Source organism: Pantherophis guttatus, chromosome 5 (assembly GCF_059756535.1).
Source record: "Pantherophis guttatus breed Tessera chromosome 5, ASM5975653v1, whole genome shotgun sequence".
NCBI lineage: Eukaryota > Metazoa > Chordata > Lepidosauria > Squamata > Colubridae > Pantherophis > Pantherophis guttatus.
Window position 1 is genome coordinate 36,025,624 of NC_142067.1, and position 24,745 is coordinate 36,050,368.

The 24,745-nt window shown below is 39.4% G+C and overlaps 1 protein-coding gene across 3 annotated transcripts in view; it reads right to left on the reverse strand.

Annotated features, from left to right (window-relative positions):
- Positions 1-611: 611 nt before the first annotated feature.
- IFT57 (intraflagellar transport 57) overlaps positions 612-24,745 on the reverse strand; it is a 38,611-nt gene continuing 14,477 nt past the window's right edge. For 2 of the 3 annotated variants that reach the window (XM_034413062.3, XM_087894906.1), the window contains exons 5-11: positions 23,889-23,957; positions 22,917-23,036; positions 19,125-19,196; positions 12,024-12,155; positions 11,737-11,799; positions 5,222-5,288; positions 612-4,535 (exon numbers count right to left, since the gene is read on the reverse strand). In XM_034413062.3, the coding sequence (XP_034268953.1) occupies positions 4,354-4,535; positions 5,222-5,288; positions 11,737-11,799; positions 12,024-12,155; positions 19,125-19,196; positions 22,917-23,036; positions 23,889-23,957 (705 nt within the window). In that variant the 3' untranslated portion in view covers positions 612-4,353. The remainder of the gene's footprint in view (positions 4,536-5,221; positions 5,289-11,736; positions 11,800-12,023; positions 12,156-19,124; positions 19,197-22,916; positions 23,037-23,888; positions 23,958-24,745) is intronic. The other variant, XM_060686306.2, reaches the window with a different exon arrangement.

A 24,745-nucleotide genomic window follows, 5' to 3' on the forward strand; every position in this document is an offset into this window, starting at 1 on the left:
CTCCATATTCCAGAGCGGGACCGAAGCTTCGTCTCTTGCTGGATCTTCCGGCAAAGTGGGTGTTTCTTCCAGCCCTTGTTGGTGCTCTGCGCACCTCGGTGTCTCGGGGAGATGCTTGACTTCCTCTCAGCCCCAGGACACTGGCTGGCCCATGAGATGAAACAGAATGAGAGAGAGAGAGAATGAAAGAGAGAGAATGAGAAAGAAAGAGTGGGAGAGAGATGGGAGAAAGAGAGAGGGAGAGAGAAAGAGGGGGAAGAGATGAGAGAGAGAAAGAGAGGATGAGAGAGAGAAAGAGAGAATCAGAATGAGAGAGAATCAGAGAATCAGAGACAGACAGTATGGGAGAATCAGAATGAGAGAGTGAGGGAGGGAGGGAGAAAGAGAGGGGGACAGAGAGATGAGAGAATGAGAATGAGTGGGAGAAAGAGAGGGGGAGAGAGGGGGAAGGAGAGAGAGAGAGAGAGAGAGAGAGAGAGAGAGAGAGAGAGAGAGAGAGAGAAGGGAAAGTGCCTGAAGGACCCCATCCCGTCACTGGGAGTCGAAGCGGCGCGCCTGGACTCCCTAAAGCCTCCTATCCTTATCATATAATAAACTTTTTTAATGACAAATTATTCCAAATGTTTTTATTATTATTAGAAACAATCCTTTTAGCAGAAAAATACAAAGCAGTTGTGAGGTTAACAATACTAGTCCTATATAACAATAGAAATCCTGAGTGAACAAGTGGGAGGATTTAAGTAGGCAGATTTTTTAAAAAAAAATTGCTGAAATTAATTCAATTACCTAACAGGTATTGTGGTTAAATCAAAGTAATGTTAATGTGAGTAATAAGGAAAAATTAAGCACACACAGATAAATTATTAGCCAAGCAACACAAGTGGCACTGCAAGATTTATAGGTTGTCCTGGTTCCAGTTTGAGGTATCACAAGGCATGCTGCAAAAGAAAAGAATCAAGGGAGGCCCCCGTCTTCTGATTAACAATATAAATAAATCCACTGACAGTTTAAGATCGTTAACAGTTTTCAAAATCTTGTCCAAGAAGCAGGCTGTTAATGCTTGCCTGGTTTTAAGATTAAACACCACTGTGTTTGATAGAACATCTGGCATACAATTCCATGTCAAGCTTTCAATCCATGTTGAACAATTGAGAATGGAAGAAAGGAGGCAAAACCCTGCAGGTATCTGTAGTTGTTTTAAAGTAAGAAACTGACTTTGTACTGATCCCATTTCTCATTATGAAAAGATAGTTGTATGCAATAAACCTTTTAGTACATAATAGGTAGTGATCACTTGAATTCAGCCCAAGTTACTGCTGATGAATTATTAGAATCCCTTAAACTCCAGGAAGTCAGTGAGAGAGTGTTTTATTAAGGCACTGAAGCAAAGGATAGTTCATAGAAAGAAAACAACATCTTTCATGTCCAGCATGAACTATATGCTTGCTGCACTGACTCTGGAGCAGATAAATGTTTCAAGGATCAGGACATCATCTATCCAAGAAGATTTAAAATAAAGCAGGAAATGTAACTGCAGCAGTGTCGATGCTCACTTTTCCTGGAAACTCCATGGCATACAGTTGAGACAATAGAATGAGTCATGGGGAAAAGCACAAGAAGTAGGTTTCAGGAAGCAAAATGATTTAAGTTTAATGATTAAATATGACAGATACTCCTTCTGGGCACACCTTAGTATTGCATACAAGACCTCTTTCATAGTTTCTGTAGAAGAAACTCTAGTATTTATTGAGAAATGAATGTGCCCTTCGTCATTCTTCTGCATTCAACTTTGTTTCTGCAGATTTTCTCAATTTTTACTTTCATATAACAAAATGGGTAGAAGCATGCACCCATACACATACATTTTTGTTTCTTTTTAGGCACATTAATTCCCCACTACTTCTGCCCTTTTACTAATATTCTTCCCCCATTTTCCCCATCTTCAGTAAACATTATACATTATATAGCGATAGTCAAAGTTATGAGAGACGTACCTGAGGGACAACCTGGATTTGAAAACTGGCCCATATCAAACCACTGGTTTGTTTAACAACTGCAGCATTTGCTTAATGAACATGGTGGCTGGCATTCACTTAACAACTGCATTATCGTGACCATGATGGGAAGACTCTATTACAGTTGTAAGTAGGAAACTCCCTGTAGCTGTTTTAATCTTTTTCAACAGATTAATTTTCAGATATATACACTATGCTGCATCATATAATCTGCCTAACACTCACTACAAATAATTTGGTTTTTTTTTTATTGTCCCCATTCAAAGACTACACATTCATTTACATTCTCAACCAAATTTTTTAAAAATAATTTTTAAAAAAATTAATTGCAATTTGTCTGCTGGAGTCTCCTTGTTGAGCTCTGTTCATCTCTCTTACTATTTTTCTCTTAAAATACATTGTACAATCTATTTCATCCTCATTTTTCCAGCCACCATCCTCTTATATTTTTCTCATCCATTGATTTCCTTTTTTACTTCATTATTCACAGAAGTTCATGGTTAATGTGTGAATACATGTGAACACATTTTCATTCTGTTCCAAGCAGCTTCCACATTGTTCTTTCGTTACATCCAGTTATAGTTTTACCTATAAGACCAATCTTTTCTCTTCCTGCAGCTGTCCTACTTCCACTCTTAATTTCTTTCTTTGCTTTTCTTCTACATCCATATTTCAAGATCTGCTCTTATAGACCTGCATAAACTCTTGAGTCTCAGAGAAAAATTTACTTTCTTGAGATCAGCACTGGTTTGGAGAAGCTAATAAAAAACAAACCCAAAATCGCGGAATTATAGCATTTTTCCACTCCCAGAATGTCTACTGATCTATTCTTACAAAACTTTTGTGACTAGGGGAAGTTTCAAATTACCCAATGAAAAGAGAAAGTAATGCACAAGTATTTTCTGGTATTGAAGTAAGAAGAATGGGGATGGGGAAGTGACAGTCATAACTGAGTATTATAATTATTGCTTGATTACCGGATGTACTTCCCTATGGTTGTATAAATAGAAATTTTCCCCAAGTTTGCGTCAACAGTTGATGTCATTTTTACTGCCACCATAGCCAGTTTAAAGGGAATCAGTTACTCAGATCGTGTCCTTACAGATTTAATGAAGGACAGCTTCAAGGCACTAATTGGTTGATTCTTCAACTTCTTTTCCTTCTGAGTCACTAGTTGGCAGAAAAAACAATTATCAATCATTTTCCATTTATGAGACACAACTCGGGATTCCATATGCTCCCTCTTGTTTCATCTTGCAATCCTCCTATACCATATCATCTACCCAAGGGGTGTCAAACTCGCGTCGACACATCATCATCACATGATGTATCCCAACTTTTCACCCCTTTGCTAAACTAGAGGTGGGCGTGGCCAGCACATGACGCATCTAGCTCGCAGGCCACAAGTTTGACACCCCTGATCTAGCCAGATGGGTTTTCCCCTCATTTCCCCGCAATTCTAACAAAACAAAGCACAAAACAAAATAACCTGTCTATTGGGATGGAGCTTGCACTGAGATCTACAGATATATACTAGGGCCACCAAGTGACCATCAAGACCACTCCCACCAACACTGACAGGAGGCCACTAGACCAGTGATGGCAAACCTTTTTGGCACTGAGTGCCCAAACTGGAATGTGCGCATGCACTGGAAACCCAAAGACCAGCTGGCAGTGTGCATGCCTGCAGAGAGGGCTCTGTGTGCCACCTCTGGCACGGGTGCCATAGGTTCACCATCACGGCACTAGTATATAAAAAGAGAGCAAAACCTACATTCTACTAGTACAGATGATGTTATCTAGTTTGGCAATGAAACATCTTCAAGAAAACAATCAAGCTCTGACCTAAAAATCTAGTATATAATTAGGTTAGGATCCATTACAGATTATAGACATAGACTATAATGCAATGCAACCTAACTAGGTAGTTCTTGAGCAAGATGAGTTTTCTAGAAATTTCCTAGCTCAAAAACAACAAAGTACAAACTGGATGAGACAGAGCCTGTGATGGCTCATTGTCTTAGAAAAAGGAAGGCAATCTTGCTGGTGTTTACAGTTAAATGTTTTGCAAAAATTTATTTTTGTATAGGATTTTGCTTTTGAATAGTTTTTCATTTCAATGCAAATGCAATCCAAAACTAATGTACTATATACTTGTTAAAGTATTTTCTCTCCACATGTCCAGACACACATACATACAAAAACACACACACAGTAGGTCTTGATTGTAAAGCATAAATCTTTTTGTTTATATACACAGCAATAGATTTGCAGCATGACATAAATGCAAAAATATATTATGTACAAAATTTTATTAGCATAGCATTTATTTTAAAAATTAATAAGTACCAACAATTGAAGAATCTGGAATTATAGTAGCATGCATGTCTCTTGTCATATTTGATTTTTCTTTCAACTTTGATTGAAGTAATGTGTGTTCCACTACACCAATTCGTATGTCCATCTGAATGGTTTCTTGCTTCAGTTTGGTTAAAGCCTGTTTTATCTTCACTAATGGAGCTATTAAAGGAAAATGTAAAAAACAGTATGTTTTTTTCCCTTTCAGTTTACTGCAGTTATTATTTTCCCCCCATGATTCAATTTCTTTTAATCAAGAGAGCTAAATGAACAGAAGAACGACAATATTCTGAAATCATTTTATAGATTATCATTTCATATCAAACCTACTTATAAAACATAATGTATTTTCCATCTTCATGACATTTTAGATCTGAAGATATATATTAAAAATGTACATATATTCCCAATAGTTACAAAGATAACACAGAATGTTCTATTTGAAAAATGCCTGCATATTATCTCACTGTGTTTTTATCAACTTTATTTACTTTTATCGACATCTTCAGAATTAAGCAACCCTCCCAATCTTAAAAAGACTAACATGATTCAGCAATAAACAAGAAACCTGCTACAGCTTCATTCCAGACCACATTTAGGTTTGTGGAGATATAAAAATAGAATTAAACTGCAACCAGTATCTTCTATTTATCTTTTCACAGCTGAATAGCCTATTTTTGTACCTGTTATACAAATTAAAATATCCCAGAATGTAGCAGTGTCGAAGCATTTCTATTATGTTGCCAAGAAAATAGTCCAGGTGTGTCCATCAAGAGATATTTGGGAATATTGAGATATTTTTTTATATTTGGGAAAAAATCTCAAGAAAAGACCTCGAAATGCCTTACCTCCATCAGTCATACTGCTTCCCTTTTCTTCCATTTCTTGTTTTACTTTCTCTAATTCTTCAGTAATCTTAGACAAAAAAATAACAAGTTTTAATACTTTCACTTTGAAGTTAAGGATATCTCTTTCTCTTCTACACAGAAAAACCTATGTTTCTTTACACTATTAAATTGTTGTCAGAGTTAAATTGACTCCCTTTTGCTCTGTGAAAATGCCCGCTTAATATAAAAATCTTATTGACATCACAATTCAAAAACAGCTGAGGTATCAGGTTCACAAAAGTCAACCTACGTTCTTCATAGAGCAAACAGAAAAACTAAAAAGTATAAAACAGAGCAGAAAGATGAAATACTAAGCTCATTGAACATAATGGGAGAGGCTCAATTAACTGGAGTATAGTCTCCACTACACAGACCAACACAAATAAAGAAAAACAGTGCTAAAAATTGCACTGTGAAAATACTCTGATTCTAAAACAGGTTAAGAAAAGCATGTATATTCTGCAGGGTTCAAAAGAATAAAAAAGTAGGTTTTTTTATTTAAAATGTGCCTGGAGGCTGTGAGGGTCTAGATAAGGAAGAACAGGCTTCAACGTAACTCTAGGAAGACTGGAGAGGTGAGTTTGTGACCCCCACCCCCACCGGATCCAGATCTGGAGACTTTCCAGATTGGTTCTGGATGGGGCTTCACTTCCTCAGTAGACCTCTAGGCAATTTTAGGGGTCCTCCTGAAATCTATATATTGCCTGAAGAAAAGACGGGGGAACATAGCCAGGAGAGCTTTGCATTACTTTATCTTGTGCTCAAATTGTAATCATTTCTAAATCATGGGGCCCTGATTATGGCCATTCATGCATTGGCCTTCTCCCAAATAGATTTCTGCAATGTGCTGTACTTTACATGGGGTTGCCCTTGAAGACCATCCAGAAGTTGCAAATGATCCAAAATGCAGCAGGATTGGTATTAATGGACCCTTCAGTACACCTATGTGACACTACTATTTCATGAGCTGAACTAGGTTCTAGTAGACTTCTGGTTACAATTCAAAGTGCTGCCTCAGGACTTTGTGGTATAGACAGTAAGGAAGATGATCTTGACAGAGGTTCCATTGCTAGGCAAAAGGGGCTGAAGCATTTTTAACAAGATAACATTTGGAAGTGGCTTAGGCAGATGTTTCTCTAATTCACATAAGTATAGGAAGGAGGAGGAAGTACAGAACAATCAGGCTTGCAAGATTTTTTTTATTTGATATTCTGAAATAATAGAAATATGTTTCCTACACATTTGAAAACTTTATGGAGAATGGACCTCGACTTGCTTTATTTTCTCTATATTTTCCTTCTTTTATGTATTCTCAAAAACTAAAAGTAAATAGCAGATCAGGTAAAAAGAGCTTCACTTACTGAAGAACCAAGTTCTGTTTTGAAAACCATCTCCTAACCAGTATCATTCATCTCTAAAGCTGTTTGTTCCCAAAGATCAAGGAATTCTCTGGGTTCAAATATCACACTAAAACATGAGGTGGTTTGTTTAGATTTGCATTCTGTAAAGCATATGCAGCCTTTTTGAATTATATTTACATTTTTAGAGCACAAGATGGGCACGCTTACAAATGGCTGCAATAAGGGTGTGGCCGATTACAAAATATTTATTCATAAGAAATTAAAAGAACAAGATAATTGCTCACCATCTTCTTTATTACTGTTTACCTGCCACTGTTTAATGGCAGATGGCCATAATTTCAATCACAATAGTAATGATGTTTCATTTTTATGTTATAAGTCTTTCTTTGGAGTCAATGTAATGCCCAGAAGATTAAAAAAATTAAGATGAGGCTAGACTTTGCAGCATATTTCCATTTTTAATTAATTCCTTTAAAAAATTAGGTGAGGCATGGAGCATACATATCAAGGAACATGTCTGAATCAAACATATTAGCATCCCAATATTCCACAACAAGTACACAGAACTTTGAGAGTTGTATGAAGTCAACCACTGAGGACAGTAAACCATGATTCATAGTTTGGTCTAATATGTGAAGCAGACATCTATGCATTAAAAAATAATATAGTCCTCGATTTATGACACAATTGAGTACAACATTTCCGTTGCTAAGCAAGACAGCTGCTAAGTAAGTTTTGTCCCATTTTAAAACCTTTCTTGTCACAGTTGTTAAGTGAATTACTGCAGTTGTTAAGTAGAACAGCTGTTAAGTGAATCTGGCTTCTCCTGACTTTGACAGAAGGTAACAAAAGGTGATCACATGAACCCAGGACAGTGCAACTGTCATTAATACATGCTAGTTGCCAAGCGTCCAAATTTTGATTACACGACCATGAGGGTGCTGTAACAGTCGTAAGTGTGAAAAACGATCTTAACTCACTTTTTCTGGTGTTATTGTAACTTTGAATAGTTACTAAATGAATGGTTATAAGCTAAGGACTACTTGTAGTTTCACTCAAATAGAAACAGTGTGAGTGTTGGAACACAAGAGATGGGAAAGCCACTAGAAGCCAAAACTGTGAAAAATATCAGAAACAGCAGCTTGAGGAAGGAAATTTTGTACTTTAAGAGACTAACATCTGGCTGTTGCTGTTGTAGCAGCCTCTACAACCTGGCACAATCTTGAATGTCAAAAGCGCAGTAAGTAGCTAAAATATCTGCAGTCTAAGAGGAAAAAAAAGACCATTTTCCTTCCTTAAGTAATGATTGTCTGTTTTCTTATCTCTTAGATGCAGTATCTGCTGTTGAGAATTTCTGTTTGTTGGAGGGCTAGAGATACTCAAGTTACGTTATGCATCTATACATAATGTCGGTAGTTTTGCTTTTTCATTATTTTCAGTAAAATAAGATTCCCCAAAGTAAATCTGCCATTTGGCAAGATGCAGTGGCCAGTTCAAGTGGGAGACAAATAAGGATTACTTAGCTACCACAACCACCTCAGAGCAAGGTATTCCAGCTGGCAAGAGACTGTGGGTGGAAAGAGCAGTATTGCTGTGGCAGCCAGCCAAGTCAAACAGATGGAGAACAGGCTCGCTGCAGCAGCTCTGGGTTTTTTATGCCATTCTGCCTCAATGCTTAATAAAGTAAACATAATTTAAAATCAAGTGAAAATGGAAGAGGGTAAATGAATCACACTCAGACAACTGACCCTTGCTGAGGAATACATAACTATGACATATTATTTTTTTTAAAAAAACTCTTATAATATTGCAAACTACCCTACTGAAGCTCACAGAAATCCAACAAAGTTAGGAAGGTATATGAAAGAACTACTGCACACTAAAAACTAAGATGATAGCTGAAGTGGAAGAAATACAGAAATCATAGTTAATATATTTTGTCAAGTTTTGAAACAGAGAGCCGCATTGGAAGGAAAAATTTACTTCAAACTGGAAATGTATGAATAAGTAGAGCAAGTGGTTTCATAGCCGAAACAGCACTGTGTCTCTGAATTTCACATGCAATAGCAATAGCACTTAGGCTTATATACAGCTTCATAGCTCTTTACAGCCCTCTCTAAGTGTCAGCATATTGCCCCCAACAATCTGAGTCCTCGTTTTATTGACCTCAGAAGGATGGAAGGCTGAGTCAACCTTGAGCCATTAGGATCGAACTCCTGACAGTGAGCAGAGTTAGCCTGCAATATGATCACTGTGCCATCACGGGAAACCTTTTCAATCTCTTTTATCTATGATGATAATATCATGTTCAGGGGCTTTTTCACAGGATGGTTCCTACGAATTACAAATCTTGCTTTAATAGGTCATACTTATAATGGCTCTGTTAAAAAAAAAAGACTTTATACCCATGGTTTCCTTCTTCCGTCTACTGACATAATTAAAACACATTGTACAATTGTATCTTGTTCAATGCTTAATGCATAAGAATAATCAACAATACAAAGTAGATAAATGAAAAACGTCTATTATATAAATTGATTTGATTCTGATGAAACACTCGCCAGAGGCCCTGCCTTTGTAAAGTTGTATACTGTAAAGTTATATACTGTACATTCATTTATTTAATATTAAGATCTTATAAAATTTAAGTTATTTGAGAAGGAAAATCAGTAATTCATTCATCCTGAACCATTTCACAGATGCAGAGTACAGTAAATCATTTAATTGAGGTCAGTGAACTGGCTTCAGGGAGTGAACTGACAGAAGTGGAATTCTCAAGTGTCCATTCAGAGTGCTCTAAATTTCAAATCATACAACTTATAACAACTAAGCCTTCATGACTACTTCAGGATAAACCCACTGCTTACTTTCAATAAGGCATCCACAAGTTAAGACATTTAACTCTATCACAAACATGCTAAAACACCATATACTATGTACTGAATTGGTGGCTTAGCACCACTATTTTAATGTAATGAAATTTTATTGATTTATAAGATTTATATGGCTGCCTATCTTATACAATATAACCTTGGGCAGCAAATGGAAAAAAAATCCAATATAAATTTGATAAAAGATACACATAGAAACTTCACACAATTAAAAACCATCATCCTCTAAATGAGGCACCATAATAACCTAACACAAATATTACATATACTGGGTCAGCTCACATCCTGACTCAGCACCTCAGCGAACACCATATATTCATGGTCTTTACTGCACTCTGAACACATTTAGACTCGGATAACCTTCAGATGTTTGTTCAAGCATACCTCATCCAGTCTGGGGTGGGAATGAAACTCACTACAAGAACTAAGCGACATTGCATGGTTATGGCTCACCACCCAAACTGCCAGGAGAACTTTTTTCAATGGCTTCATACAAAAATTAAATATTGAGGAGATAATAAAATCCAGTGGTACTCTATATTGGAACAAACATGGTTTCAAACATCACATCTCATGATTACAACCTGGAAATGACCACTGATGAGCAGAACTACTAACTCCCAGTCCTTGTAGACAGTCCAGCAAGATACCATGGTCAATGGTATTTAATCTGCCAAAAAGCATAATGAGACCAAGAGAGATGGATTCCCCTATCAAGAAGAATGTCATCCACCAGGGTGACTGATGCTGTTTCGATCCCATGACCAAATCTGATTACTAATTACTGACAGGATTATCTGTAGTTGAATGCCACATTAACAACCACCTTCCTCTTTAAAAAAAATGAGCAGAACTACTAACTCCCAGTCCTTGTAGACAGTCCAGCAAGATACCATGGTCAATGGTATTTAATCTGCCAAAAAGCATAATGAGACCAAGAGAGATGGATTCCCCTATCAAGAAGAATGTCATCCACCAGGGTGACTGATGCTGTTTCGATCCCATGACCAAATCTGATTACTAATTACTGACAGGATTATCTGTAGTTGAATGCCACATTAACAACCACCTTCCTCTTTAAAAAAAAAAAAGCTTGGAAACTAGGAGAAAGTTGTCAAAAGTAACTGGGTTAACGGAGGTTTTAAAATAGCTAGGTTAAGGAAGAAATTCAACTTTAAAAAAATTCATAATCCCCAAACCTAGAGAACACTGACATTTTTCCTGATCCAGCTGATCATCTTTCACCAAGAGTCTGAAGGAATCAGCCGAACATGGAACAAAGTGACAGGTAGCAGAAATCATACTACAGGGGATTTTAACTTCTCTGGAGTCAATAAGCTCAAATAAATACTGGATAACAACACAAGATCCCATGCCATTAGTCACATTGGATTAGCTGCCCAAAAATGCTTAAAATCAACCAGTAAACCTAAAGTCTTCTCCCACACAGCCTTCTCTAAATGATCCTGATAACATGAAGAGAAACCAGGTAGGAGTCTTTGGATGCTGAAAATATAAAAAACTAATGTTTTGCCACTCTTATTACAATTACGGAGCCTTGAGGCTTATCAGAGCTCAGTTGCAGCCACTTCAGATTTTGTGCTACCATTACTCTGGGCATCTTTTCAATTGTTTCATTTCCCTCAGCGCAATAAACATATGGGATCAATGATTGAGCAGAAGCCTTAAAGGAGTAATTTTACTGAATATGTTGGCTGTTTTCATATTCCAAAGGTTGACTAAATGTGAGCTAGAACTGCCTGCCAAATTGTCAGGAAAATTTACAAACCACCCTTTGGAAGCCATCGGGTGCCTAAGGGTAATCAATTTTGACCATGTAGAAATTCAGAAGAGCCATGAGATCCCATTTCAACAAAGAAGCAAATCTCAATACTGCAAAGGACAGATATCACTAGTCTCCATTTCCAGATCGATCTGCTTAGATGATGATACAGCAGGATCCCTCTCACATGTCACGAAGCCGAGATTACTTGGAACATGCCCATAGTTGCCATGGAGTTCTTGAACTCAGAAGCTGTACCAAAAACCACCCTCCCAGTGGTTGGGAAATGCAGTCCCCATAACTATAAATCTCTACCAGATTTTTGGAAATAACATATCCCAGTCTCCACAATTACACCCTTATTTTCACCATATTTAAATATGAGGGGAAACAGATATGTATTCACTTGATATATGACGTAATACTAAGATAAACAAGTACCTCAGACAGAATTCTTGTCCTCTCTGTCACACCACCACTTCCTTGCTGATATTTCTCTTTGGCCTGTTTGGGGGAAGGGAAAGGATGAAATATTAGGAAATATTTTAATCAGGTGCAGAATGTCTATGAAAATGTCTCCTTTCAGAGGAACAATGTTAAATGTACATTTGCTATATTTTTATGAGTTGAATTATAATATAAATATAAAACATATAATACAAAACATTCAGCTAGCAATAGCAGCAGCACAATACTGTAAAAATACTTTAAAAAGCAAAATAGATTACCTCACTCAAAAGTGCCTGTGCAGAACGATATTCTTGAACCAAATGTTCCAGCTGATTGTTAATATACTTTTCTCTACTGCTAACCTTTTCCAGCGTTCTGCTGATTTCATTATGAAGCTTGTCAAGATAGCCCTGTAAAAGTTTGACAAGCATGTTAATTATCACTGAAATTGATTGAGATCTAAAGTTCTGCTGAACTGTTAGTCAACAGTTCTAACATGTCCAATGGAATGTCTTTTAACACTTTTTCATTTGAACATCAGCCCATGTTCCATGTCTACACAAGCTTTGAAAACTGTACTAAGTTTTAAAATCACATCTGCAGCATTAGAGAAATACAAACACAAAGAACACTAAAAATATCCAACACTGGATCCAAGGTACTTATACTATTTTTCTATCCGGCTTAAGTTTACTTGTATCAAGAAACATAAAATAAATCCTAACACTAAAACCAGGGTAAACACTCTAGTTTCTCAATTATTTTGCACTTGAAAAGTTTAAATAATGAAATGAACGTTGGACTTACTTTGAACGTTCCATCTATGTGCACTGCTAGAGAGTCCAAGCATGGGTTAATTTCAGTCTGTTATGACGTCACTGAGTTGGAATTTCTTTGGCCATGCCCTCCTTCTCCAGCCGAGCCTCAGTTTTTTCAATGAAACCGGAACCAAGGAAGATGCGATACATCCGAAGAACTGACCACACTTGGACCCCGGACCAGTACAAGTCAGGGTGGGATTGGACTCTCTAGCAGTGCACATAGATGGAACGTTCAAGGTAAGTCCAACCTTCAATCTCCTGTGCACTGCTTGGAGAATCCAAGCATGGGATATACCCAAGACAAAGTCATGTTGGGAGGGAAGCAGGTTGGTCCAGGGTCCCCTTGGCCGGCAGGACTCTCTGTAAAACACGCCTCCCAAATGCTGCTTCAGCCGAAGCGTACTGATCCAACTTGTAGTTCCTCACGAACGCAGAAGGGGTAGCCCAAGTGGCCACTCTACAAATTTCCAAAATGGATGCTTGTGTAGCCCAGGCTGCCGTGGTGGCCGCACTGCGAGTAGAGTGTGCTGTGATGCGTCATGGTACAGGATGAGCTTGTTGTTCATACACTAAGGCAATGCATGCCTTGAGCCAACGTCCAATGGTGGATGGAGATACCTTCTTTCCCATCGAGGTGGGCTGTAAGGACACGAATAAAGCCTCCGTCCTCCGAAATGATGCGGTGCGCTTAATGTACCTCTTTAAGGCACGGCGTACATCCAGCGTATGTCAGCACTTTTCCCTCGGATGTTGTGGATTGGGGCAAAAGTCTGGCAGAATAACCTCCTGTGCCCTGTGGAATCAGGAATTTATTTTTGGCACAAATGTAGAATAAATCGAAGAATAACTCTGTTCGAGTGAAAAATGCATAAATCCTGGCTTACTGAAAGTGCAGCCAACTCCGATATTTGGCGTGCAGACGTGATCACAACTAAGAACACAACCTTAAATGTAAACAGTCTAAGCGTGGTAGTCCGTAGTGTTTCAAAAGGAGGCAAGGTGAGTGCCTGTAAAACCAAAGATAGGTCCCAGGTCGGGTACCTATGTACAATTGGTGGTAATAAGTTGGCCGCACCCCTCAGAAAGCTACGAACCTTAGGATGGTGAGAGAGAGGAATAGGTCCTTCGCCTGGTAAGATGGTAGCCAATGCTGCAACTTGGCGCTGGAGCGTATTGGTCGATAATTTCTTCGTCAGGCCCTGCTGTAGGAACTGTAGCACCTGTGGGACTGTGGCGGAGGTAGGAACTAAACCTACTGTGGCGCACCATCGACTGAAGGAATCCCAGGTGGCATTGTAAATCCTGGTCGTAGACGGTTTCCTAGATGCAGGGATGGTAGAAATCACCTCTGGTGAGTAGTGTCCCTTCCTGAGAGTCTCCCGCTCAAGCGCCAAGCAGCCAATTTGAGCCACTGGGGGTCTGGATGTTGAAGGGCCCCTTGGCTGAGGAAGACCTTGTGCGATGGCAATATCCATGGAGATGCTATTGACAGTGACATCAGGTCCGCGAACCAGGGACGCCTCGGCCAATGCGGGGCCACTAACAGCACCTCTGCCTCCTCCTCCAGAATCTTCCGGATCACCCTCTGGAGAAGAGGAATGGGAGGAAAGGCTTATAGAAGGTCGGGGGATCACGGACAACGAAGGGCATCGACCCCCTCTGCTGTTGGAGTCCAAAATCGGGTGAAGAACCAAGGCAGGTGAGTGTTCTGAGGTGTGGCAAACAAGTCCAAGACCGGAACCCCGAATCGAACTGTGATGCGATGAAACAAGTCCAAATGAAGACGCCATTCTGACTGGTCTATTGTCATTCGACTCAACCAGTCTGCTGTGGAGTTGGATGCCCCGGTAATGTGTTCCGCCCGCAAGAACAGAAGATGTCGTTCCACCCAGAGACACAATTTCTTTGCCTTGCACATAAGGAGTTTGGAGCAGGTGCCTCCTTGGCGGTTGATATGTGCCTTGGCCGTGACATTGTCTGTTAACAGAAGAACGTGCTGATTCGCCAACTTGGTTTGAAAATGACGGAGAGCCAGATGGGCTGCTCTCAGCTCCAGCCAATTGATATCGTTGCGTAGCTCTCGCTGAGACCATCTTCCTTGAGTCACCTGGGTCCCCAGGTGTGCTCCCCAGCCGAAGAGACTCGCATCCGATGTCAGGATCAATCTGGGAGGATCTCGAAACAGACAGCCCCTTTCCATGGCCTTCGACTTCCACCAATCGAGTGATCGCCGTACCTGTAGAGGAACTCTGATTCTGCACAGTGAGTTGCTGTGCCCTGACCTCTGACTGGGAAGAAGGAGCCACTGCAGGGGCCTGGAGTGCAGACGAGCCCAGGGAACTATAACTAAGCAGGAAATCATTTTCCCTAACAGCTGGGAGTCAGTAAGGACACTGAAACTGATGCCTGCACCTGTTGAACTAAGTCTTTTATGCTTTCCTGTCGGTCTGGAGACAGAAACACTTGAGATAACTACGTGTCTATCACTGCCCCCAGATGAGTAAGCCTGGTGGATGGTGTCAAATGGCTTTTCTCCCAATTTACCGAAAAGCCGTGATCCTGAAGTGCCTGAATCATGAGCTGTAGATCCAGTTGCGCCTGCCTGAGCGACAATGACTGAATCAGCACATCGTCCAGATAACACTGTAGACAAACAGGGTGTGCTCTGAGACGTGCTGCTATCACGTCCAGCAATTTGGTGAAGGTGCGTGGGACTGAGGAGAGGCCAAAGGGAAGTGCCTGATATTGCCAGTGGTGTCCTACAAATGCAAATCTGAGAAACCTCCTGCGAGACTCCCTTATGGGGACATGAAGGTATACCTCCTTGAGATCTATTGATGTTAGATAATCTCCCTGATGGAGGCAACTCGGAATTGAATGAAGAGATTGCATTTTGAATCTCTTGTAACTTATGTGAACGTTGAGGTCTTTGAGATTCACTATAGCTCTTTGGCCGCCCGAACTCTTGGGAACCAGAAAGAGTACGGAGTAAAACCCCAAACCCCTTTGTCCAATTGGTACCAGTTTGATGGCCGAGATATCCAGCAAGTGTTGAATCTCGGCCTCCATCATGGCCTTTTTGATGGGTTCTCTGGGAACAGAGCACTGAAGAAATCGAAGAGGGGGTCTGGAGCAAAATTCTAAGGTCAGACTTAGGGTAATTGTTTGTAAGACCCCACGCGTCCGTGGTGGTATCCCGCCACTGGTCGGCAAACCTCTGTAGTCTGCTGCCAATCGGAATTTGAGCCCATGAGTCATTTGGAACGGTGGTAGGGGCGTCCCCCTGAACCCCTGTAAGGCCGCCTTGACTGCGATTGTCGAGATCTGTTTCGAAATCCTAATCTATCTTGCGCTCTGTCGCCCCCAGGGAAGTATTACGTGTTACTGGGAGGCAGGATTCGAAAGGACTGCCTACGGTAATAAGGGGTAGACCGTCTATCAGTTCTCCTAGTCTGCTGAGGAAGAACCTTCCTCTTATCCTTGCCCTCCACTAGGATGGGATCTAGTGCTTCTCCAAACAGCTGGCTCCCCTTAAAGGGTGCTGCAGCCAAGCGCCACTTGGACTTTATGTCTGCTTGCCACTGGCGCAGCCATAATAAACGTCTGGATGCAACATTAGATGCTAGGGCTCTAAAGGCAAACTTTGCCGCAGCAATAGTAGCATCAGCCATGTACTCAGTTGCAGCTATTAGTTTGCTGATGTCCTGTTGTAGACGTACATCCTCTGGAGAAATCCTGCCCTGCATCTGTTTTAGCCATAAAAGAGACGTTCTAGACATGCTGCTGTGGCGGTCCTAACTGCCCAAGCCACTGACTGATGAGTTTTGCACGCAGCCAAATCCGTCTTCATATCCTCAGTCTTCAATCCTTCAGCAGTATCAGAAGGGAGAATTGCAGATGAAGCCAAATTAGCCAAGGGAGGATCAACTGTGGGAATCTGAAGAAGTTCCTCCAGTTCCTTCTCCACAGTATACATCTTTTTGTCCATGCCACTAAGTGCAGGGATCGAAAGAGGTTGAGCCCATTGCCTCTGAATTACATCTATAAAGAATTTTGGGGAGGGAATAACTTCCTGTGTAGTAACCCACTCTATAAAGAGACTGGCACAAAGATCCTGAGAGTCTCCAGCCTCAGTGGTGGATCTTTCTATCTGACCCATATTAGCAGTAATTTTTGCTTTGAGTAGCAATGTCTTGAAGAGATGGGGACGAAATAACTCAAGAGTAATAAGGCTTGTCCTGAGCAAGCCCTTCATCCCCAGACATTTCAAAGTCACCTAATTCTTCCTCTCCTTCCAGCAAAGCCTTGCTATGAAGTGATGGAGATGCATGATGTGACCCCTCCCTATGTTCTCTGTGCCTATGTGAATGTTGATGCATAGGATCTGATCTGGAAGGCTCTGGATGTAAAGGAGCCAAAATTCCCCTTTGTTTAAGGGCCTCATCAATACCTTGGGTAATGGTCTGAACAATGGCAAAACGTAGGTCTGAGGATAAGGATTGCTGAGTCATCTCTAGGGGGCACAAGCCCGCTGATGTGGGTGTAAACGTGGCTGATGGTGCACAACGCTGCCTGCCAGGCACCTGAGAAGAATCAGAGGGGGGCTGAGGAGGGTCAGGTATAAAACCTTCCTGAAAGGGAACTGCCTGAAAGCCATGTGATCCCATAGGTACAGTGGAAGACCAGTTAGGCTGATCCTTCTTGCAGTTGCAGTTCTGAAGATACAGGATTAGAAGTCTCACCCATATCCTTAGACTCTTCATGGGATTTAGAAGCTGCAGCTTGTTGCAGAATGCTTTTCTAAGGCCTTTTGTCTCCCCGGTGCATCTTTCTCAGCAGCCACAGTTGAAGATTTGGAAGATTTGGCTTGAGTGGTAACAGAAGCCTTGCTAGATCTTAATCTGGGCTTTTTAAGGACAGGACAATCAGCCTGATATTGGGAATCTTCAGAATCACTGCTATTAGTCATATCTAACCCTGAAAACAGGCTTTAGAACCCCCAAGAGAATAAAAGCTGAAAGACTTACTCACTGCACAGATCAGAGTTCAAATCACACCCAAACCAGCGAAATGGTTTGTTAGGCTATGATTACAAGTAGCAGCAACAATGACCAGACACATCAGGTGTTAGCAGGACTTGCTCCCAGCAACGTGGCAATCAATCACTCAAATAACGCTTTATAAACCGACTAAATGGTTTTTACTTGCGTGGCCACAATTTTCTGCGATGGTCAGGCCTCCGGAGAAGGACCCTTGCTCCCAATACTGCCCACCTGGTCAATTTTTCCAGAAATTACTGCCTTGTGTGCTGCTACAAAATGGCCGCCACCCACAAAATGGCAGCTACTGGCCCCACGATCAACGCGCTTTCTTCCAGCCTGCTGCTCACCAGCAGCTCTCAAAATGCAGGGAAACCGAAGCCTCTGACTTCCCTAGTGCCCACGATGCCTTCCAGATGGCCAGGGATGAATCTGTGCCACGCGGTAATGGCAGCCGCCCCAGTGATCGAAACGCTGTTTGCAGGGTCTGCAGCGCTAATCACTCTCTGCGCTCCGTTTTCGCCACTCCCAATCCAATTTAGAGGCTCTAATTACATTAATTTGAAAGTAAGTTAAAAATAGCCAATTTCCTAATTTTTATTTAATTTATTTTAAGGAACCAACTCAAACAAGTCTTTCATTCAGACTGAGTTGAAAAAAACTGAGGCTCGGACAGAGGAGGAGGGCATGGTCAAAGAAATTCCAACTGTTATGACGTCATAACAGACTGAAATTAACTCATGCTTGGACTCTCCATGCAGTGCATAGGAGATTGCGATGTACACTATTAGACCTTCTGAGTCATTTAATTATGAGTGTAAAATAATTATCACTGTGCACCTGGACTCTGTAAACACTTTTGTAGTCTCAACAATTATTCATATATGTTGCTCTGCTTAAAATTAAATCAATGAATACTCTAATAAAAAAAGGTCTTGCAACTATCTGTATCTCAGAATGAGAGCGAACAGTGTACAGTTGTACAATGTTCATTTGCTCTTCATAGGTGTCAAAAACTTAATATTAAATTTAATTATTAGGAACCCTAAGGTTTTAAACCTTAATATAGGTCACACTTTCACCTTGGATGAAGGTGAAGGTGTGACCAGATGTTAGATTACCAGCTAAAATCTCTTAGAGGAAAAAACTGATAATCTCAAAACAGTGCAGAAATCTCATTTGAAAGAAAAATCTTCCAAACATGTTGACTAAACCCAGTTATTTACAGAAATCTCCTAAAATAGGCATCATAAAAAAATAGCTTTTTGGCAGAGACATCCCAATTCAAAAGGAAAAGAGATGCTTGGGGAAAAATACTTTTTATTCTTTAGAAGTGGTTTCAGAGAGAAAGCTGATGTTATAGTTCTTGGCAATCCTTGATGGAAATAACCTAACAACAGAATAGTGTCACAATAATGTTATAATAATGTAACAACATACAACTAATTAATAGCATGCAGTAGCTGAATTGCCATAATGTCATTCAAAATGTAAATTTTGAATTACATATCAGACTTACACGGGTATCTTTTAAAGCTGATTCAATTCCATCTTGGTGCTGATGCATTTGATCCACGTGGATTCGCCAATCCTAAATAAAAATTTGAAAAAATTTAGAATTTAGAAAGAACTTTTAAACAACCAAAGAAATTTAACATCACCAAAATCCCGTCTAAGTATGCAATTGAGATGAAAAATAGGTTTGAACCAGGGGTGAAATGCTATCAGTTCGCACTGGTTCAGGCGAACCGGTAGCGGCGGGAGGTTCGGGAGAACTGGTAGCGGCGGCAGCACAAGGCTCCACCCACCCGCCTGGACAGTTACTTCCTGGTTTTAACCAGGAAGTAACCTGTTTTTTACCCACTGCGCATGCGCAAAGGGTCCAAAATCGCACACAGCACATGCACTTCCAAACCAGTACGGAAGGTAAATAGATTTCACCCTTGGTTTGAACAGCTTAGAAGATGCCCAATGTACCGTAGCAAGAAATTCAATCAACTATCACTGAAACAACAGCTGAACATATACCATACAAGAAACCAGAAAAATGCAAAAGTGGCTCTCAGATGAAACCATCAGTATAGCCAAGCAAAGAAAAGCAATGAAAGCAGTACAATATAAGAGGAAGCAAGGAGATTGAATACCGATTTCCAAAGAGCAGCAAGGAAAGACAGCAAAGTTTACTGGAACCAGAATTGCAAGCAGCTAAAGAAGGACTGTATGAAGATTCATGCCAAGAATGCATTTGTGCAAATCAAAAGGATTTGAACACCATTTATTGCTAATAAAAGCATCATCAAAAAAAGCAAGAGAAATAAAACTGTCTGACCAATGATGTGTCAAGAATAGATAGCTTCAGAAGTGGCACTCATGACCATATTACAAATCTATCCTAAATCATGGGGGGAGGGGGGGGAGAATAATACAAAAAAGCCTTTGACTGTGTCAATCAAGACAAGTTGTGGAAAGTCTTAGAACACATCTGACAACACATCTGTCAAGTTAGTGTAGTTGCTGTACACAGATTATGAAACTACTGTGCCATACGGAAACATGTACTGGTTCAGGATAGAGAAAGGAGTGCGGCAAGGTTGCATTCTTTCACTTTTTTTATTTAAAGTAGACTGAAGTAATCATGAGGAAGCTGGAACTGGAAGAATTAAAAATCAGAGTAAAAATTGGATAAAGAATCACTAACAATCTTTGATATGCTGATGATATAACTTTCCTCTTAGAAACCAAAATTCTGAAACATCTGATCACAACGACTAAAAAAGAAAACAAGAAAATTTGGCCTTTTCCTGAACATCAAAAACAACAAACACATAACCACTGCAAAAATGGAAATGTCAAAGTAACAATTAATGGTGAAGAAATCAAACGTATGCAAAAATTCACTTTCCTACGATTGCCGATTGATCAAAGCAGTGAGTGCAATCCAGAAATGAAGCATTGAATTGCACTGGGTTGCTCAGCAATAAACATGAATTGAGTATGGTAAAGCTGGACATCAGTACAACAGCCTGGAACTTAAATGCAGATTAGTTTTCACAATTGTCCATATTTGCAGTTGCAAAAGTTGGATCATGAAAAAAACAGTCTACTTGTTTGAGCTGTGGTGCTGAAGAAGGCTCCTGCACATTCCTTGAACAAGAAAGATGATAAACAAAAAAATATAAAACCAGGCGTAATGCTGGAATCTTAAAATTAATAATTCCATCTTATTTTAGCTAAGAACTTTTTACACATCCCCACATTTCTCCATGCCAACCTGCATGTAACATGGTACAGGTTTTCAAAGAAAAATCTTTTATAGGTGCCTCAATTGACTACTCAAGGTGCACACTTTAAAGTTGACAAGTATAATTATAGTAACAGGAAGTCACATAATTTAGCAGAAATGTTCTGAATAAAAGATAATAATTGAAAGTGTGGAAAGGCAGCAAGAAAGGAATTGCAATACTTGAAATAAACTGAATAAAGTGTAATCTCTTTACCATCTAAAATAATAACTACTCTGATTTTCTAGAATATACTCTGCAAAGCTGCAGTTATCCACTGACTGCGCTGAATGATGGCTTGAGCAATCACTATTTTTTTTGCCTGTATTGATTGTAATAACGATGGGCAGCAATGAAAACTTTAATACTGCATGCCAAAACACAGTCACGTTAGACATACAAGATAGCAGCAATGTGATTTAGAGAATAATTCAAATACTTGATTTCAACACCCCACGGAAAAGAGAGACATTACAATACAAGAGAGAAGAGAATTGAGTGAAGTGAGCAAAAGCTGAATTGCCAATGTTGATTAGAAATAAATGGAAGAACTAGAATAAATGGAATTGATACATTTAAGCATAGTTAGATGGAGACGAAAAGTTATGGGTTAGTGTGTAAAAACATTCAATTTAAGAGGGCTCCAATAAAGAATCAAGCAAGTACAAACAAACAAAAAAGATCTACTGGTAAACAGCATAAAATAGTAGAGTTAAGACATGGTTCAATAGAATATATTAGGCAGAGAGATAATCCTCACTTAACAACCATTCGTTCAATGAGAGTTTGAAGTTACGAAGGTGCTGAAATAATAGATCAAAATTTGGGCACTGGGTAGCTTGTTTGCATTTACAATCACAGTGTATGCTGCAACTTTCCCGCATCCACCTATCTCCCCCATTTCTGCCTTTTCGTCATCTGGCACTCTACAACTGCCCCCAGCTGACCTTCACTGTTTTCTTCTGCCATTGCTGACAAGACATGGCTGACTGACCCTTCCTGAATTAGAGGAGACTTGAGTGGCGGGGAGCATGACAAGGCAGGAAAAGTGTAAGGTCCTCACCTAATGATGGTGCACTCCTCACCTACCGACCACAACTGGACTACTGGAACTGCTGTCACTAATTGGTTTAATCTCATAATGTTTTGTTTAAGTGATGGAAATTCTGATTTGAGTTAGGGTTGTTAAGTGATGACTATCCATACATAGCAGCCATGGGAAATCAATCAATCTTCTAAGAGCTTAAGTGAGTAGACTTAGGTAAATTAGTAGATCAAAACCCAAGATGTGCAGCTTAAGAGTATTTCTGATATTTTTTACATTTTAAATAATGAATTTGGGCAGTTAACGGTGAAGAAGATTAAAAAACAACTACGGTAGGTGCAAATATGATTTGATTTCAAACTAACATTAGTAAATCAAGTTTTTCCTGAGGGGAAACTGAGGAAACTGTAGTTAAATGCAGCCATCATTCTAATCAGATTTACACTCATAAAATTTACATGCCTTCAGTTGGTATTGAAAGTTAGGGTACCTAAATGTTATCTTAATGCTTCTCAAAATCTATTCACACATCTGCACAGCTTTCAGTAAGATCTTTGTGTTCAGCAATTGCAGCATGTTTATTCTGGAATAATAAATTCTTTATTTGTATATTCTTACCTATGCTAACTATCTGATATTAGTAAAGTATAAAATGCCTTTATTTTTAATTATCTCGTTTAGCAGGGGAAAAGACAAATTTGGAAAGCCTGTATATTTCACAGATATTATGAAAATAACTGAGGTAAGAAGAAGGTGTAAAGTTCTTCCTTTTCCTTATATGAGCATTTTAGCAATTCTCCCTGACTTTCACACATATAGCGCAAATATCTATGGGGAGGAACGCTTCATTAATATACATATACTTGTGGAAATTTTCATGTGATGCCTTCTTTTAGCAAAGAAGTTGCTGACCTACATAGGTAGACTGTTTCTGAAAGATGACATGCCAACTTAGAAGGAACACACTAAACAAAATCTTCCTTACCTTATTATCTGTTCTGATTGTGACTTTCAACTGAGGAAGAACACGTTCCACTTCAAGGTTCCACTCAGCTGCATCTACTTTAGATTCTAAAATCTCCTCCTGTTTAGACTCAAGCATGTCCTATCAAGATATTGGCATTACACACACTAATGAATTATCATGTTATAATATGCAGTGATACAGAAAACACCCAGCCCCTACGCAATTTCAAATCTGTTTCGCCAACATAAAGACCAAAGGGTGATTTGCCAATTATATCAGTACAAGCAGTAAACACTTTACAATTACTTTTAAAGTACAACACAAATAAGCAGCATGGGAAAAACTCAAAGGATTTGCTTTCTGATCATATAACCACAAAAATACCATACTAGTTCAACAAAGAAATTCATACAGAAAAAAATTAGTCTAACCCAGGCTGTGGCCTATTTGGAACTGGGGGTGCGCAGCTCCACTCAGATGAGTAGCTAGCGTAGGTGCACGCATGGCGCTCCACTCAGCAAATTGTGGGCTGCACACACAAGCTCACGTGGTCCGGTTACCCTCTCTCCCCCCCAGCCAGCTGCAATGTCACAGAGGTTGAGGAAAGCTGTTCTAAATGGCTATCAACTGACTGTTTTAATATGGTGAAGGCATGATATTATTATAGCTCATATTCTTTTTGTTTGCTTTGTAAAAACTGCATCAGGGGAGTCAAAAGAGAGAGAATTCCAATTAGAGACTGGTATTCATCCATTAATGATGCCACACATATAATTGTGCATTTCCCTTAATTCTTCTCTGTCATAGCTCCTTTGATTATATGTACAACCGCCAAAATTGTATAAATGCTAGGACACTTCCCAGATAATCATAGAAAATTGTACAGAGTTACTGAAAGAAGGGGACACTTCAGTCAAGCAGCAATGCATTGTGTTTGCAAATCAATACTTTAATAACTAGCATTCAGTATTAATTGAAGAAAACACTTACTGATTTGTAAGTTTGTGCCTTTAAAACATTCAGATCAATATAATTTTCCTCATTGTCTGTCTCTTCTTCCTTAAAAACATAAAAAATATTTTTAGCAGGACAGTCAACATTATGATTTTTTAAATTATTTTCTGAATGCCATCACAAAATTTATTTTAGATGAAACAAAGTTTAAAATGCTATTACCATCCAAAACTATACAATGTTACTCACAGGGTTTTTTGTCAAAAGCACTGCTTTAGTAATCATTCCAAAAAGAGTTTGCCCTTTGTACCATTAAAATATTTACTGCAGCCAGTTCATGTAAAACAAGGATAGTCGATTTCCTGATATTTTTTTACTTCAACTCATATCAGCCCTAGCCCACATTGACAGTGAAAAAAGGATTGTACAGGTTGCTATTCAAAAGCTAGAGGACATTAAGCTCCTCATTTTAGATATAATCCATTTGTGAAAAGTATTGGCTTTCCCTGTCAAATGTATTTATATGGACAATGTAACATGAGAGCCAAGAAGCAACGACAACAAAAAACAGCTGGCAGGAATCCAATCATAGTGACATGTGAAAACCTGGTACTGTTTTGACAAGAATTGCTGCCGGCTACATCAATGAATTTTTTATTTCATGTATTAACTTTGACTACACAACTGTGTATGTGACAATAATTCAGTCAGCAAAATAAGAGAAAAACAATGCTTTGCCATTTAAATATGCAACAATTTAAGCTAGATGTTTTTCTTTTTTTCCTTATTTGTTTTATCATAGAAAATAAAATACAAAACAGTAACTAACCAAACAAACTGAAACAAAAGTATACATTCAATCCTAAAAACAAAAAAGAAAAAATAATGTGCAA